Source organism: Balaenoptera acutorostrata, chromosome 5 (assembly GCF_949987535.1).
Source record: "Balaenoptera acutorostrata chromosome 5, mBalAcu1.1, whole genome shotgun sequence".
Taxonomy (NCBI): domain Eukaryota; kingdom Metazoa; phylum Chordata; class Mammalia; order Artiodactyla; family Balaenopteridae; genus Balaenoptera; species Balaenoptera acutorostrata.
The window spans coordinates 16,487,699-16,504,808 of NC_080068.1; the positions used below are offsets into that span (position 1 = coordinate 16,487,699).

Genomic DNA, 17,110 nt, shown 5'->3' on the forward strand with positions numbered 1-17,110 from the left:
CTGACTTCAGACTATACTACAAAGCTGTAGTCATCAAAACAGTGTGGTATTGGCACAAAAATAGAACTATAGATCAATGGAACAGGATAGAAACCCCAGAAATAAACCCATGCACCTATGGTCAATTAATCTATGACAAAGGAAGCAAGACTATACAATGGTGGAAAGACAATCTCTTCAACCAATGGTGCTGGGAAAAGTGGACAGTTACATGTAAAAAAAAATGAAATTAGATCATTCTTTAACACCATACACAAAAATAAGATGAAAATGGATTAAAGACCTAAATGTGAGACCAGACACTATAAAACTCCTAGAGGAATACATAAGCAGAACACTGTTTGACATAAATCGCAGCAATATCTTTTCTGATCTGTATCCCAGAGTAATGGAAATAAAAACAAAAATAAACAAATGGGGCCTAATTAAACTCAAAAGCTTTTGCACAGCAAAGAAAACCATAAAACAAAAAGACAAACCATAGAATGGGAGAAAATATTTGCAAATGATGTGACCAACAAGGGATTAGTCTCCAAAATCTACAAACAGCTCATGTGGCTTAATATCATCAAAACAAACAACCCAATCAAAAAATGGGCAGAAGACCTAAATAGACATTTTTCCAAGGAAGACATACAGATGGCCAAGAGGCACACAAAAAGATGTTCAACTTTGCTAATGACTAGAGAAATGCAAATCAAAACCACAATGAGATATCACCTCACACTAGTCAAAATGGCTATCATCAAAAAATCCACAATAAGTGCTGGAGAGGGTGTGGAGAGAAGGGGACCCTCCTACACTGTAGGTGGGAATGTAAATTGGTGCAGCCACTATGGAGAACAATATGGATGTTCCTTAAAAAACTACAAATAGAGCTACCATATGACCCTGGGAGAAAACAGTTCTGAACAGTATATTCATCTACAGTAGTATTTTAGGAAGCAATAATTTGGGCTTCAACACATACAGTGAAGAAAATTTTGATTCACAAATATTTTGCTCAAGTGGTATATTTCTGGAGTTTTATTACATTTAAAGTTTTCTCTGTTCTTTCAATTTGCTGTAGATTGGTCCACCCAATGGTTGATGACTAGTTTTTGAACACTGAAGTGTAGGCAAAGTTCACTGCACTGAAGTTGTTACTGAACTCGGGTTTGGCTGCTCACTGATCAAAAGCCACTAATTCAAGAGGGAAGTGTCAATAGAAAGGAAAGGTGCTTTAATCAGAAAAGCCAGCCATCTGGGGGAGAAGGTAGAATCATGTCCCAAGACCAACTCCAAAGATTCTACTCAGCCATGACAGTTTTTAAAGGGAAAAATGGGGGAGGGGGAGAAGATCAGTGAACCACTGAGGTAGGAGGTTGGGGTCTGCATCATTCTCCATTGCGTGCGGGCTGGCTGGCTCCGTCTTCAGAGGTTATCTTGCCTGCATGATATGCCTGCAGGATTACTAAGGGGGCTGTGGCAGGTAGAGAGCTTAGCCATTCTTTAACTACTTAGTTCTTCACTCTTATTTATTTTATCTAGGAAAAGAATCACCAGGTTAAGCAAGGCATGGTATGCATGCAGGAGACTATAAGTCAAAGAGTTATTATTTAAACTGCCTAGTGATCTCATTTCTGTAATTAGGTTCTTTCAAGGTCAGAGGGGGACAGAAATGGGCAAACCGGAAAGGGGCAAAAGGGCTGCTTTCAAAGGGTAGGCAAAATTCACTGCATTTTTTCATTTTAATAACAATTTTGGATGAGGATTCTTGGAAGTGTAAGTTGACATTAATGACCGTATGTCACAGCATGGTTTTGTAAACACAGTTAAATAGTAGTGAACATTAATTCTTAATGTAAAAGCAGTTTTTTGGCCAGGATTCAGCAGCCTCTTAATTCATTTTTTAAAAGAAGTTGTTTTTTAATGTATAGAAAATTTTAATTGAATTGCTATATAAAAAAATGAGGTCTCTGATAGTAAACATGTGCAATCACAGTTATGGTTTCCATTTTTCTTGAGGGTGGCAAATATATACATGGTACAAGCTAATCAGAATGTTGCATTATCTTTCCATTATATATATATATGTTAATCTTTTATATGTGCAAATAATACAGAAGTTGGGGTCAATACCACTCTCTTACACTTGCAGAGTATTGGAATATCTGTGCCTCACCAAGAAAATTCACTTTTTTAAAAAATTCGAGTATAGTTGCCTTACGATATTGTATTAGTTTATACTGTACAGCAGAGTGAATTGGCTATGTGTACACATATATACCCTCTTTTTTGGATTTCCTTCTCATTTAGGTCACCACAGAGCATTGAGTAGAGTTCCCTGTACTATACAGTAAGTTCTCATTAGTTATCTATTTTATACATAGTATCAACAGTGGATATATGTCAGTCCACATCTCCCAATTCATCCCACCTGCCTTTCCCCCTTGGTATCCATACGTTTGTTATCTACGTCTGTGTCTCTATTTCTGCCTTGTAAATAAGATCGTCTATACAAATTTTTTTCAGATTCCACATATGTGTGTTAATATATGATATTCGTTTTTCTCTTTCTGACTTATTTCACTCTGTATGACGGTCTCTAGGTCCACCCATGTCTCTAAAAATTACCCATTTCATTCCTTTTGATGGCTAATATTCCACTGTATATATGTACCACATCTTTATCCATTCCTCTGTTGATGGACATTTGGTTTGCTTCCATGTCCTGTCTATTGTAAATAGTGCTACAGTGAACATTGGGGTGCATGTGGCTTTTTGAATTATGGTGTTCTCTGGGTATATACCCAGTAGTGGGATTGCTGTGTCATATAGTAGTTCTATTTTAGTTTTTAAAGGAATCTCCATACTGTTCTACACAGTGGCTGTATCAATTTATATTCCCACCAAAAATGCGTGAGGGTTCCATTTTCTCCACACCCTCGCCAGCATTTATTATTTATAGATTTTTTGATGATGGCCATTCTGACCAGTGTGTGGTGATACCGCATTGTGGTTTTGAATTGCATTTGTCTAATAATTAGCGATGTTGAGCATCTTTTCATGTGTTTGTTGGCCATCTGTATGTCTTCTTTGGAGAAATGTCTATTTAGGTCTTCTGCCCATTTTTGGATTGGGTTGTTTGTTTTTTTGATATTGAGCTACATGAGCTGTTTGTATATTTTGGAGATTAATCCTTTGTCAGTTGCTTCGTTTGCAAATATTTCTCCCATTCTGAGGGTTGTCTTTTCATCTTGTTTATGGTTTTCTTTGCTGTGCAAAAGCTTTTAAGTTTCATTTGGTCCCATTTGTTTATTTTTGTTTTTATTCTCATTACTCTAGGAGGTGGGTCAAAAAAGATCTTGCTGCAATTTTTGTCAAAGAGTGTTCTTCCTATGTTTTCCTCTCAGAGTTTTATAGTGTCTGGCCTTACATTTAGATCTTTAATCCATTTTGAGTTTATTTTTGTGTATGGTGTTAGGGAGTGTTCTAATTTCATTCTTTTACATGTAGCTGTCCAGTTTTCCCAGCACCACTTATTGAAGAGGCTGTCTTTTCTCCACTGTATATTCTTGCCTCCTTTATCAAAGATAAGGTGACCATATGTGTGTGGGTTTATCTGTGGGCTTTCTATCCTGTTCCATTGATCTGTATTTCTATTTTTGTGCCAGTACCATACTGTCTTGATGACTGTACCTTTGTAGTATAGGCTGAAGTCAGGGAGCCTGATTCCTCCAGCTCCGTTTTTCTTTCTCAAGATTGCTTTGGCTATTCAGGGTCTTTTGTGTTTCCATACAAATGGTGAAATTTTTTGTTGTAGTTCTGTGAAAATGCCATTGGTAGTTTGATAGGGATTGCACTGAATCTGTCGATTGTAGATAGAAAGTCAACTTTCATCAGTGTCTTATAGTTTTCTGCATACAGGTCTTTTGTCTCATTAGGTAGGTTTATTCCTAGATATTTTATTCTTTTTGTTGCAATGGTAAATGGGAGGGTTTCCTTAATTTCTCTTTCAGATTTGTCATCATTAGTGTATAGGAATGCAAGAGATTTCTGTGCATTAATTTTGTATCTTGCTACTTTACCAGATTCATTGATTAGCTCTAGTAGTTTTCTGGTAATATCTTTAGGATTCTCTATGTATAGTATCATGTCATCTGCAAAGAGTGACAGCTTTACTTCTTCTTTTCCTATTTGGATTCCTTTTATTGCTTTTTCTTCTCGACTGCTGTGGCTAAAACTTCCAAAACTATGTTGAATAATAGTGGTGAGAGTGGACAACCGTGTCTTGTTCCTGATCTTAGTGGAAATGGTTTCAGTTTTTCACCATTGAGAACGATGTTGGCTGTGGGTTTGTCATATATGACCTTTATTATGTTGAGATAAGTTCCCTCTTTGCTTACTTTTTGGAGGGTTTTTATCATAAATGGGTGTTGAATTTCGTTGAAAGCTTTTTCTGCATTTATTGAGATGATCATATGGTTTTTCTCCTTCAATTTGTTAATATGGTTTATCACATTGATTGATTTGCATATATTGAAGAATCCTTGCATTCCTGGGATAAACCCCACTTGATGATGGTGTATGATCCTTTTCATGTGCTGTTGGATTCTGTTTGCTAGTATTTTTTGGAGGATTTTTGCATCTGTGTTCATCAGTGATATTGGCCTGTAGTTTTCTTTCTTTGTGACATCTTTGTCTGGTTTTGGTATCAGGGTGATGGTGGCCTCATAGAATGAGTTTGGGAGTGGTCCTCCCTCAGCTATATTGTGGAAGAGTTTGAGTAGGATATGTGTTAGCTCTTCTCTAAGTGTTTGATAGAAGTCACCTGTGAAGCTATCTGGTCCTGGGCTCTTGTTTGTTGGAAGATTTTTAATCACAGTCTCAATTTCATTTTTTTGTGATTGGTCTGCTTATATATTTTTCTATTTCTTCCTGGTTCAGTCTCAGAAGGTTGTTCTTCTCTAAGAATTTGTCCATTTCTTCCAGGTTGTCCATTATATTGGCATATAGTTGCTTGTAGTAATCTCTCAGGATCCTTTGTATTTCTACAGTGTCAGTTGTTACTTCTCCTTTTTCATTTCTAATTCTGTTGAATTGAGTCTTCTCCCTTCTTTTGGTGATGAGTCTGGCTAATGGTTTATCAATTTTGTTTATCTTCTCAGAGAACCAGCTTTTAGTTTTATTGATCTTTGCTATTGTTTTCTTCATTTCTATTTCATTTATTTCTGCTCTGATCTTTAGGATTTCTTTCATTCTTCTAACTTAGGGTTTTGTTTGTCCCTCTTTCTCTAGTTGCCTTAGGTGTAAGGTTAGGTTGTTTATTTGCGATTTTTCTTGTTTCTTGAGGTAGGACTGTATTGCTCTAATATTCCCTCTTAGAACTGCTTCTGCTGCATCCCATAGGTTTTGGGTCGTCGTGTTTTCATTGTCATTTGTTTCTAGTTATTTTTTGATTTCCTGTTGATTTCTTCAGTGATCTCTGGGTTATTTGGTAGTATATTGTTTAGCCTCCATGTGTTTGTATTTTTTACAGATTTCTTCCTGTAATTGATATCTAGTCTCATAGCGTGGTCAGAAAAGATATTTGATATGATTCCAATTTTCTTAATTTTACCAAGGCTTGATTTGTGACCCAAGACACGATCTATCCTGGAGAATGTTCCATGAGCACTTGAGAAGAAAGTATATTCTGTTGTTTTTGGATGGAATGTCCTATAAATATCAATTTTAAGTCCATCTTGTGTAATGTATCATTTAAAGCTTGTGTTTCCTTATTTATTTTCATTTTGGTTGATCTGTCCATTGGTGAAATTGGCATGTTAAACTGCCCTACTATTATTGTGTTACTGTTGATTTCCCCTTTTATGGTTGTTAGCATTTGCCTTATGTATTGTGGTGCTTCTATGTTGGGTACATAAATATTTACCATTTTTATATATTTTTCTTGGATTGATCCCTTGATCATTATGTAGTGTCCTTCTTTATCTCTTGTAATCGTATTTATTTTAAAGTCTATTTTGTCTGATATGAGAATTGCTACTCCAGTTTTCTTTTGATTTCCATTTGCATGGAATATCTTTTTCCATCCCCTCACTTTCAGTCTGTATGTGTCCCTAGGTCTGAAGTGGGTCTCTTGTAGACAGCATATATATGGGTCTTGTTTTTGTGTCCATTCAGCCAGTCTATGTCTTTTGGTTGGAGCGTGTAATCCATTTACATTTAAGGTAATTATCAATATGTATGTTCCTATTACCATTTTCTTAATTGTTTTGGGTTTGTTATTGTAGGTCTTTTCCTTCTCTTGTGTTTCCTGCTTAGCATTTGTTGTAAAGCTGATGTGGTGGTGCTGAATTCTCTTAGCTTTTGCTTGTCTGAAAAGGTTTTAATTTCTCTGTCCAATCTGAATGAAATCCTTGCTGGGTAGAGTAATATTCATTGTAGGTTTTTCCCTTTCATCACTTTAAATATGTCCTGCCACTCCCTTTTTGTTTGCAGAGTTTCTGCTGAAAGATCAGCTGTTAACCTTATGGGGATACCCTTGTATATTATTTGTTGTTTTTCGCTTGCTGCGTTTAATATTTTTTATTTGTATTTAATTTTTGATAGTTTGATTAATGTGTCTTAGCCTTTTTCTCCTTGGATTTATCCTGTATGGGACTCTCTGCCCTTCACGGACTTGATTGACTATTTCCTTTCCCCTATTAGGGAAGTTTTGAACTATAATCTCTTCAAATATTTTCTCAGTCCCTTTCTTTTTTTCTTCTTCTTCTGGGATCCCTGTAATTCGAATGTTGGTGGGTTTAATGTTGTCTCAGAGGTCTCTTAGACTGTCTTCAATGATTTTCATTCTTTTTTCTTTATTCCTCTCTGCAGTAGTTATTCCCACAATTTTATCTTCCAGGTCACTTTTCTGTTCTGCCTCAGTTGTTCTGCTATTGATTCCTTTCAGAGAATTTTTAATTTCATTTATTGTGTTGTTCATCATAGTTTGTTTGCTCTTTAGTCCTTCTGGGTCCTTGTTAAACGTTTCTTGTATTTTCTCCATTCTATTTCCTAGATTTTGGATCATCCTTACTATCATTACTCTGAGTTCTTTTTCAGGTAGGCTGCCTATTTCCTCTTCATTTGTTTGGTCTGGTGGGCTTTTACCTTGCTCCTTAATCTGCTGTGTGTTTCTCTGTCTTCTCATTTTGCTTAACTTACTGTTTTTGGGGTCTCCTTTTTGCAGGTTGCAGGTTCTTAGTTCCCATTGTTTTTGGTGTCTGCCCCCAGTGGCTAAAGGTGGTTCAGTGTGTTGTGTAGGTTTCCTGGTGGAGGAGACTGGTGCCTGTGTTCTGATGTTTAGGTTGGATCTTGTCTTTCTGGTGGGCAGGACTATGTCCGATGGTGGGGTTTGGGGTGTCTGTGACCTTGTTTTTATTTTAGGCAGGCTCTCTGCTAGTGGGTGGGGTTGTGTTCCTATCTTGCTAGTTGTTTGGCATAGGGTGTCCAGCACTGGAGCTTGCTGGTCATTGCGTGGAGCTGGGTCTTAGAGTTGAGATGCAGATCTCTGGGAGATCTTTTCCTGTTTTATATTACGTGGAGCCGGGAGGTCTCTGGTGGACCAGTGTCCTGAACTCGGCTCTGCTGCTTCAGAAGCACAGGTGTGACACCCGGCCGGAGCACCAAGATCCTGTCAACCACACGGCTCAGAAGAAAAGGGAGAAAGAAAGAAAGAAAGAAAGAAAGAAAGAAAGAAAGAAAGAAAGAACAAAAGAAAGAAAGAAAGAAAGAAAGGAAGGAAGGAGCAAGGGAGGGAGGGTGGGAGGAAAGAGGAAAGTAAGAAAGAAAGAAAAATGAAAGAAAGAAAGGAAAGAAAGAAAGGAAAAGAAAGCTACTAAAAATTTTTAAGTTATTAAAAATAAAAAAATTAAAAAGTAATTTAAAAAAAGGAAAGAAAGAAGAGAACAAGCAAACCAAAAAACAAATTCACCAATGATAACAAGTGCTAAAACTACACTAAACAAACAAACAAAAAACAAATGGACAGACAGAACCCTAGGACAAATTGGAAAAGCAAAGCTGTACAGACAAAATCACACAAAGATGCATACACATACACACTCACAAAAAGAGAAAAAGGAATAATATATATATATCTGTATATAAAAAAAGAGGAAGAGAGCAACCACATCAGTAAACAGATCTACCAATGATAATAAACTCTAAATACTAAACTAAGATAAACATAAAACCAGAAACAAATTAGATGCAGAAAACAAACCCCAAGTCTACAGTTGCTCCCAAAATCCACTGCCTCAGTTTTGGGATGGTTCGTTGTCTATTCAGGTATTCCACAGATGCAGGGTACATTCAGTTGATTGTGGAGATTTAATCCACTACTCCTGAGGCTGCTTGGAGAGATTTCCCTTTCTCTTCTTTGTTCGCACAGCTCCTGGGGTTCAGCTTTGGATTTGGCCCCACCTCTGCATGTAGGTCACCTGAGGGCATCTGTTCCTCGCTCAGACAGGACGGGGTTGAAGGAGCAGCTGATTAGGGAGCTCTGGCTCACTCAGGCCTGGGGGAGGGAGGGTTATGGAATGCGGGGCGAGCCTGCGGTGGCAGAGGCTGGTGTGACGTTGCAACAGCCTGAGGTACGCCATATGTTCTCCCGGGGAAGTTGTCCCTGGATCATGGAACCCTGGCAGTGGTGGGCTGTACAGGCTCCTGGGAGGGGAGGTGTGAATAGTGACCTGTGCTTGCACACAGGCTTCCTGGTGGTTGCAACAGCAGCCTGAGCATTTCATACCCGTTTCTGGCAACCACCCTGATAGCCGTGGCTCGCATCCATCTCTGAAGCTCGTTTAGGTGGTTCTCTGAATCCCCTCTCCTCGCGCACCTGGAAACAATGGTCTCTTGCCTCTTAGGCAGTTCCAGACTTTTTCCAGGACTCCCTCCTGGCTAGCTGTGGTGCACTAGCCCCCTTCAGGCTGTGTTCACACAGCCAACCCCAGTCCTCTCCCTGGGATCTGACCTCTGAAGCCTGAGCATCAGCTCCCAGCCCCCACCCATTCAGGTGGGTTAGCAGACAAGCCTCTCAGGTTGGTGAGTGCTGGTCGGCAGTGATCCTCTCTGCAGGAATTTCTCCACTTTGCGTTCTGCACCCTTGTTGCTGCGCTGTCCTCCATGGCTCCACAGCTTCCCCCTCGCCACCCCCCGTCTCTGCCAGTGAAGGGGCTTCCTAGTGTGTGGAAACCTTTCTTCCTTCACAGCTCCCTCCAGGAGGTGTAGGCCCCGTCCCTATTCTTTTGTCTCTGTTTTTTCTTTTTTCTTTTGCCCTACCCTGGTACGTGGGGAGTTTCTTGCCTTTTGGGAAGTCTGAGGTCTTCTGCCAGCATTCAGTAGGTGTTCTGTAGGAGTTGTTCCACATGTAGATGTATTTCTGATGTATTTGTGGGGAGGAAGGTGGTCACCACGTCTTAATCCTCCGCCATCTTGAAGGTCTCTCCATTGGTGTTGAATTTTGTCGAAACCTTTTTCTGCATCTATTGAGATGATCATATGGTTTTTCTCCTTCAATTTGTTAATATGGCATATCACATTGGTTAATTTGCATATATTGAAGAATCCTTGCATCCCTGGGATAAATCCCAACTGATCATGGTGTATGATCTTTTTAATGTGTTGTTGGATTCAGTTTGCTAGTGTTTTGTTGAGGATTTTTGTGTCTATCTTCATCAGTGATATTGGCCTATTATTTACTTTTTTGTGATATCTTTGTCAGGTTTGGGCATCAGTTTGATGGTGGCCATGTAGAATGAGTTTGGGAGTGTTCCTCCCTTTGTAATTTTTTGGAAGAGTTTGAGAAGGATATGTGTTAGCTCTTCTCTAAATGTTTGATAGAATTCGCTTGTGAAGCCATCTGGTCCTGGGCTTTTGTTTGTTGGAAGATTTTTAATCACAGTCTCAATTTCATTTCTTGTGATTGGTCTGTTCATTTTTTCTATTTCTCCTGGTTCAGTCTTGGAAGGTTGTACTTTTCTACAAATTTGTCCATGTGTTCCAGGTTGTCCATTTTATTGGCATATAGTTGCTTGTAGTAATCTCTCATGATCCTTTGTATCTCTGCAGTGTCAGTTGTTACTTCTCCTTTTTCATTTCTAATTCTATTGATTTGAGTCCTCTCCCTTGTTTTCTTGATGAGTCTGTCTAAAGTTTTATCAATTTTGTTTATCTTCTCAAAGAGCAAGCTTTTAGTTTTATTGATCTGTGCTATTGTTTTTTTCATTTCTATTTCATTTATGTCTGCTCTGATCTTTATGATTTCTTTCATTCTACTACCTTTGGGTTTTGTTTGTTCTTCTTTCTCTAGTTGCTTTAGGTGTAAGGTTAGGTTATTTATTTGAGATTTTTCTTGTTTCTTGAGTTAGGATTTTATTGCTATAAACTTCCCTCTTAGAACTGCTTTTGCTGCATCCCATAGGTTTTGGCTTGCTGTGTTTTCATTGTCAGTTGTTTCTAGGTATTTTTAAATTTCCTCTTTGATTTCTTCAGTGATCCCTTGGTTATTTAGTAGCATATCATTTGGCCTCCATGTGTTTGTATTTTTTACAGTTGTTTTCCTGTAATTTCTTTTTTATTTACTTTTAATGGATGAGTGATATACATATTTTTAAGATTTTTAAAAAATGTGGACAATTTTTAAAGTCTTTATTGAATTTGTTACAATACTTCTTCTGTTTTATGTTTTTTGTTTTTTTTTCACTCCGTGGCAGGCATCTTATCTCCCTGACCAGGGATCAAACCCTCACCCCTGCATTGGAAGGTGAACTCTTAACCACTGACCTTCCAGGGATGTCCCCTGTAATTCATGTCTAATCTCATAGCATTGTGGTCAGAAAAGATGCTTGATATGATTTAAATTTTCTTAAATTTATTGAGGCTTGATTTGTGACCCAAGATGTGATCTATCCTGGAGAATGTTACGTGTGCACTTGAGAAGAATGTGTACTCTGCTACTTTTGGATGGAATGTCCTATAAATATCAATTAAGTCTATCTGGTCTAATGTATCATTTAAGGCTAGTGTTTCCTTATTAATTTTCTGTCTGGATGACCTATCCATTGGTGTAAGTGGAGTGTTAAAGTCCCCCCCTATTATTGTGTTACTATAGATTTCCCCCTTTATGGCTGTTAACATTTGCCTTATGTATTGAGGTGCTCCTATTTTGGGTGCATAAATATTTAAAACTGTTATATCTTCTTGGAATGATCCCTTGATCATTACATAGTGTCCTTCCTTATCTCTTGTGACAGTCTTTATTTTAAAGTCTATTTTGTCTGATATGAGTATTGCTACTACAGCTTTCTTTTGATTTCCATTTACATGGAATATATTTTTCCATCCCCTCACTTTCAGTCTGTATGTGTCCATGGGTCTGACGTGGGTCTCTTGTAGACACCATATATAAGGGGCTTGCTTTTTTATCCATTCATCCAGTCTGTGTCTTTTGGTGGGAGCATTTAATCCATTTTCATTTAAGGTAATTATTGATATGTATGTTCCTATTACCATTTTCTTAATTTTAGGGTGTTTGTTTTTATATCAAGAAAATTCTCTTGATTTTCATCCTGTGACTGGCCAGTTATGATTTCCATGGCCTTCTAGGGTCTTGAACTAATATTTCTAAGGTGTCTTGGAAGATGCGTAGTATTTGAACCAGGGTACCTCACTTAATTGTATAAAGAAATGAGGAACGTGAAGTGTTTCCTAATGGCCACATGGTTTAAAAAAGTGCAGTGGTCATGACTATATCTAATCATTGCTTTCCTTAATTTAACTACAAATGAACCAAAGTTAATTGTAATCAATGTTATGTGGGAACTAAATATAGCAAACTTGCTCATTATCCTCAGCACAGAACACATGGTACATGCTCCATAAATAAAGAGTAAATAAAGAAGACATATAGTTTTACTAAAAAAGGAGGAAAACTGAATATGTGGTTAGAAAATGAGAAAATGAAAAATGACTCAAGTGCAACTGCCTTTCTCCATCTGGCTTTTCCCAAAGAGTTCTGAAGAGGAACTGAGAATAGATTTTTTTTTCTTCCTTTACTGGTAAAGATGCATTTTTCAAAGATCAAAGAGAGAATCAAAGAAGTGCCTAAGACTATTTTATTTTAACCATCATTAGTATGTAATAGTACCAGAGTCACCTTGGAAGGCCATATGCTAGAAAATCATATATGGAAAGTCATATTCTCTTTTAAGACAAAGATTTTTGAATATTCCCTCCATTTCAGTAGTTATCATTGGTACTAGATGTTATCAATTTAAATTAAGCTTTCTTCCATTCTGATTTGAATAAATGATTGAACAAACACGCAAACAAGAATAGACAAATTTTCAATGCAGAAAAATTCTGAATAATTTCTATAGATACTCTACCCTCAAGTAGGTGGAGCATAACTCCCAATTCCTTAAATGTAGGCTATGCATAGTGACTTCCTCTCAAAGAGTACAGAATTAAAATAGGGAAGCATAGTAACTTTACAGTGGAGAAACCTGACAAATACTACCTAAGTCAGGTGATTAAGGTCAACATTAACAATGATTGATCATGTTGATAGTATTTACCCTTCATAAAATGTGATGGAAATGCCACTTTAACTCTGTGGTCTTCTTCCCAAAACTTGTAACACTAGTCTGATCATGAGGAAAACATTAAGTTCCTGTTGAGGAACATTATGCAAAATGCCTGGTTAGTACTACTCAAACCTATCAAGGTCCTCCGAAACAAGGAATGCTTGAGAACAGCCAAGAGGTGAATACAGAGACAGGATGACTAGTAACATAGTATCCTGGATGGGATCCTGGAACAGAAAAATGACATTAGATAAAAAATAAGGGAATAGTAATAAAGTATGAACATGAATTAATAATAATGTTTCAATACCGATTCACTAATTGTGACCATACTAATGTAAGATACCAAGATACATACTAATAGATCAGTATTGATTCATTAATTGTGTACCATATTAATGGAAGATGTTAGAATGGGGGAAATTGGGTGTGAGTTATGTAGGAACTCTCTATACTATCTTCAGATTTTTCTATAAATCACTATTCTAAACTATGAAGTATATAAATATAACCAAAATATTTCAGAATAATTAATAAAATAGATTTCTACATTTAAGAAATCAACTATTTTATAGACCTTTAAATCCAAAATTTTATTTAAGTGTTTATTCATTAATCTAGTATTGAATTAATTTGCTCCCAAATATTTATTTATGATGTTGTATATTACACTCTTTTGGGTGTTAAGGTAGAGGAAACATCATCACGTTCATAAGGCCTGTTAAAAGGGTGAGGAAGAAAATACCAGCTAAATAGAATTTTAGGATATTAAATAGTTTTTTATATTAAAGTGTTAATTAAAGCTTTATATGTCAATAAATTAACACTTACTAATGCCCAACGTGCTTGCTTATAGTCCGTCTATTTTTGGAAGGAATTAAGTTAATTTTGCATATAATGGTAAGTAAATATGACCTTTGGTATAGGTGGTTGATTTAAACTAATATGACTTTAAATAAACAAAAATATTAAACATTCAAAATATTTAAACATATTTATTATACAAAGTAACATGTTACTTTTCAGTCTATGTATCAATAGTGTGTGAAGTGCTTTCCATTATTAAATGCAAGTTTATTTATCTTAAATACTCTGGCCAGTTAATTCCATCATATAGTATCTATGCTGCCACATTGATAAATACCTCAAGGTGTACAATCACAGCTCCTGTGTGTTCAGATGATGAATTTGCTAAATGGGATATTTCATTTTTATAGGAATTTTATATTGATAATATGTAGTATGAAACTTTTAAAACTAAATTTTCAGATTTTGAAAATACTCTCAGTGAAAATGGAAATGAAACTAACTTATGTTCAAAAAAGTGCTGAATAAATTAGAGTCTAAAAAAGTGAGTAGCACGACTACAGACAGGCAATTTATCAATGATCAGATCATGAACACACAAGAGCATTAAACATTGGAACATTAGAAAAAATTGAAAAAAATAATTATAGGTAATTTATCAAATATTCTGTGGAAGTATTTATCATTTCTATGTGAAAGGTAAAATTCAAATTCCAGATTTTGGGTCAAAATAGATTATTTCTTTTCGTACACATCTCTTGATAAAGAACAGAATCTGAATTGCAGCATCTTATTTACAGTCATGATCTGGGATGAGAGCAGAGTAGCCTGACATTTACAATACTTTAGTGGCAATTATAGCACAGTTAATATATCAATTTAATTAAATTCCTATAGTGATTCATGACATAAAATATCAAAATAAGTTAACTTGCACAGAAACGGACAAAAGATCAATGCAGTGGGCAGTGGTATAATGAATTAAATTAAAGTATGACTGCCATCTACTTAAAGGATTGTGTGCATAAGTAGATTTTTTTGTAAAGCAATCTCTTAAAAAGATATCCTTTAGGGAAGTTAGAAAAGATAGATCCCAGAAGGTTCCAAAGATTCCTAAAGTCAGCCTTAAAACAGTATCTAAATTATTTTGTATCTTACTTTTAAGGGGGAGTCCAAGAACTATGCTTGCATTAAATAAATGCAAATGGAATTCTTTCTTACACCTTACTAAGTAAAATATGAATTTTGCAAATGTGATTTGTCACTAATTTTACAGTGTATTTAGATAAACTAAGTATCACTGAAATCCTTATGACAATATAAAAGCTATATGTAAAATCAAGAACCCATGTATCAAAGAGAAAATGTGAAAATGTGAAACTGGTGGGTGAGTTGATCAGGTTCTCTAATCTTCTCCCAGTAGTGAGATCTAAGTAAAATCTGAGAGCTGAGTATGATCATGAAGTTCTATAGCAATTGAAAAGAAGGCTGATGGCCTTCCTACTAACAAAGGCAGTAGGATCTTCAGTAATTAAAAAAAAAAAAAAAAATTGAAAGAAAGGAAATGTCATTCATTTAGTATTCCAAGCTGATAAAGTGGTTCTTACTGGTTACAATAAATGTGCTAGAGAATAATAATTCGTGCTTTTCTGTACCACTGCTTTATAAATAATCTTGTGATCTTGTAATTTTTACCTCGTGGCTCTGAACATCTTCATCTGAAAAGAAGAATGAGTTGAAGTAGATGTTTACTAAGATATCTTCTAATTCAAACATTTTACAGTTCTATGGTGGAGACATGATACCTAGTTAACTTCCTGTGCTAGTAATCTTAGTTTATTTACTGCTGGAGTAATTATTAACTTATAATTTAAAAAGTATTTTGCTTCATTGAATCAAGCAAAATAAGGTATTGTGTATGTGTATGCAAATAAGAGTGTGAATTAGTTCTGAAATATTCCCACCAGTTAAAAAATGTCAGTAGCTTTGTATGGACATGTGCTCTAGAAATAGGATTACCAAATATTCCAAGAAAATTTGAGTTGCCACCCTCGCCTTCAATAGTAATCTACTATCTTGAAAAACTCCATTGGCAATGCTAATGGAAAATCACTTACACTAGGAAAAGAGAACAAATAAACAGATAAAATAGAGTCCTATTCCTCTAACAGTACTGCTGAGTCATTCTCAGTTAAAATTAGGTTCAATTATGAGTAACAGGAAATCTCAAATTATAGCTGCTTACTCAAGATAGAAATTTGTAGATAGAAATTTGTTTCACTCTCACAAAAATATTGGCAGACTATGATGAATATGGTGACTCTGGTCTCCTTAGGGACCCAAGCTCCTTCTGAGCTCTACCATCTTTAACATGTGGCTTCTACCTTGCTGTGCAAGTTATCTGTTCCAGTTCTAGATATTGCATCCACATTCCAGTCTTCACAGAAGTTTTGTTACCATTTTCCTTACATTTCACTGGTCACACCTAACTGCAAAAAAAGCTAGAAAATATTATAGTTTTGGCAACCCATTTGCCCAGCTTAAGTTCATAGGGTCTATTACGAGAAGAAAGTGAGAACAGATATTGGGGGACTACTGGTAGCCTCTACCACTAGTCTACCCTTTAGCAAAACGTTTCTGCATGGGTGCAAAGACGGTTTGAAAGGATTTACATTCTCTGCACTTAGGTTCATTGTTGGGAAGGAAGAAATTCCCACACATTCTTATTCACCAGAGGCGGCATATGCAAAAGTGGAACAAAAGACTGAGAAACATGAGGAAAAACCAAGAGGAACGAATATAATTGCTCTAGTCAGGAAGCTTGTGGATTCAGTATGTAAGCATGGACCAAGGCATTGATGTTGCAAACACTATGAGGATAATTGCATCTCTTATTGCATTAAAGTTTTCATCAGAATGTTTAGCATGGGATACTTGATCCAGTGCTGCCTCCGGAATTCCTCTGCATTTAGGCATCTGTTTACACAGCCATTCCGGCTACTTTCTCTCTTCTACAATAAAGAAAACTTCCAGCTCAGAGCTTTTTTGGGCTCTTTTGTTAGTATATACAAGGGTACTAGTTGCTTCCTGCGCTGGGTCAGAAATCTGGATGATGAACTGCATGCCATTATAGCTGGGTTTTTGGTGGGAATATCAATGATGTTTTATAAAAGCACAATTTCCATGTATTTAGCTTCCAGATTGGTAGAGACAATGTATTTCAAAGGCATTGAAGCAGGAAAGGTTCCCTATTTTCCCCATGCAGACACTATCATCTATTCCATCTCTACAGAAATTTGCTTCCAGGCAGCTGTCATGGAAGTTCAGACCTTGAGACCATCTTACTGGAAGTTCCTTTTAAGGCTCACCAAAGGCAGATTTGCTGTCATGAACCGAAAAGTTCTTGATGTTTTTGGTACTGGTGCATCTAAACACTTTCAGGACTTCATCCCTAGGTTGGATCCAAGATATACAACTGTAACACCAGAATTGCTCATCGAGTTTCCTTGAAGATGACTGTAACTTGTTAATGTGACTTAATGTTTCATTATTTTTTCCTAGAGAGTTAATTATGTTGAACATAAAGAAGGGGGCCTGAGCTTGAGCGTCAGTGCTATTTCAATGAGAGATGCTCTTTTTGGTGTTTGTTTTTCTTACCAATCAGAAATACAGAAGCTTTTTAAGAAAGT

The 17,110-nt window shown here is 36.4% G+C and overlaps 1 protein-coding gene across 1 annotated transcript; it reads left to right on the forward strand.

Moving 5' to 3' along the window:
* Nucleotides 1-1,321: 1,321 nt before the first annotated feature.
* LOC103000466 (transmembrane protein 135-like) lies at nt 1,322-16,931 on the forward strand. The gene is given in 2 exon segments (XM_057547162.1): nt 1,322-1,356; nt 15,974-16,931. Coding segments are annotated over 2 exon segments (993 nt in total).
* The last annotated feature ends 179 nt before the right edge of the window (nt 16,932-17,110 follow it).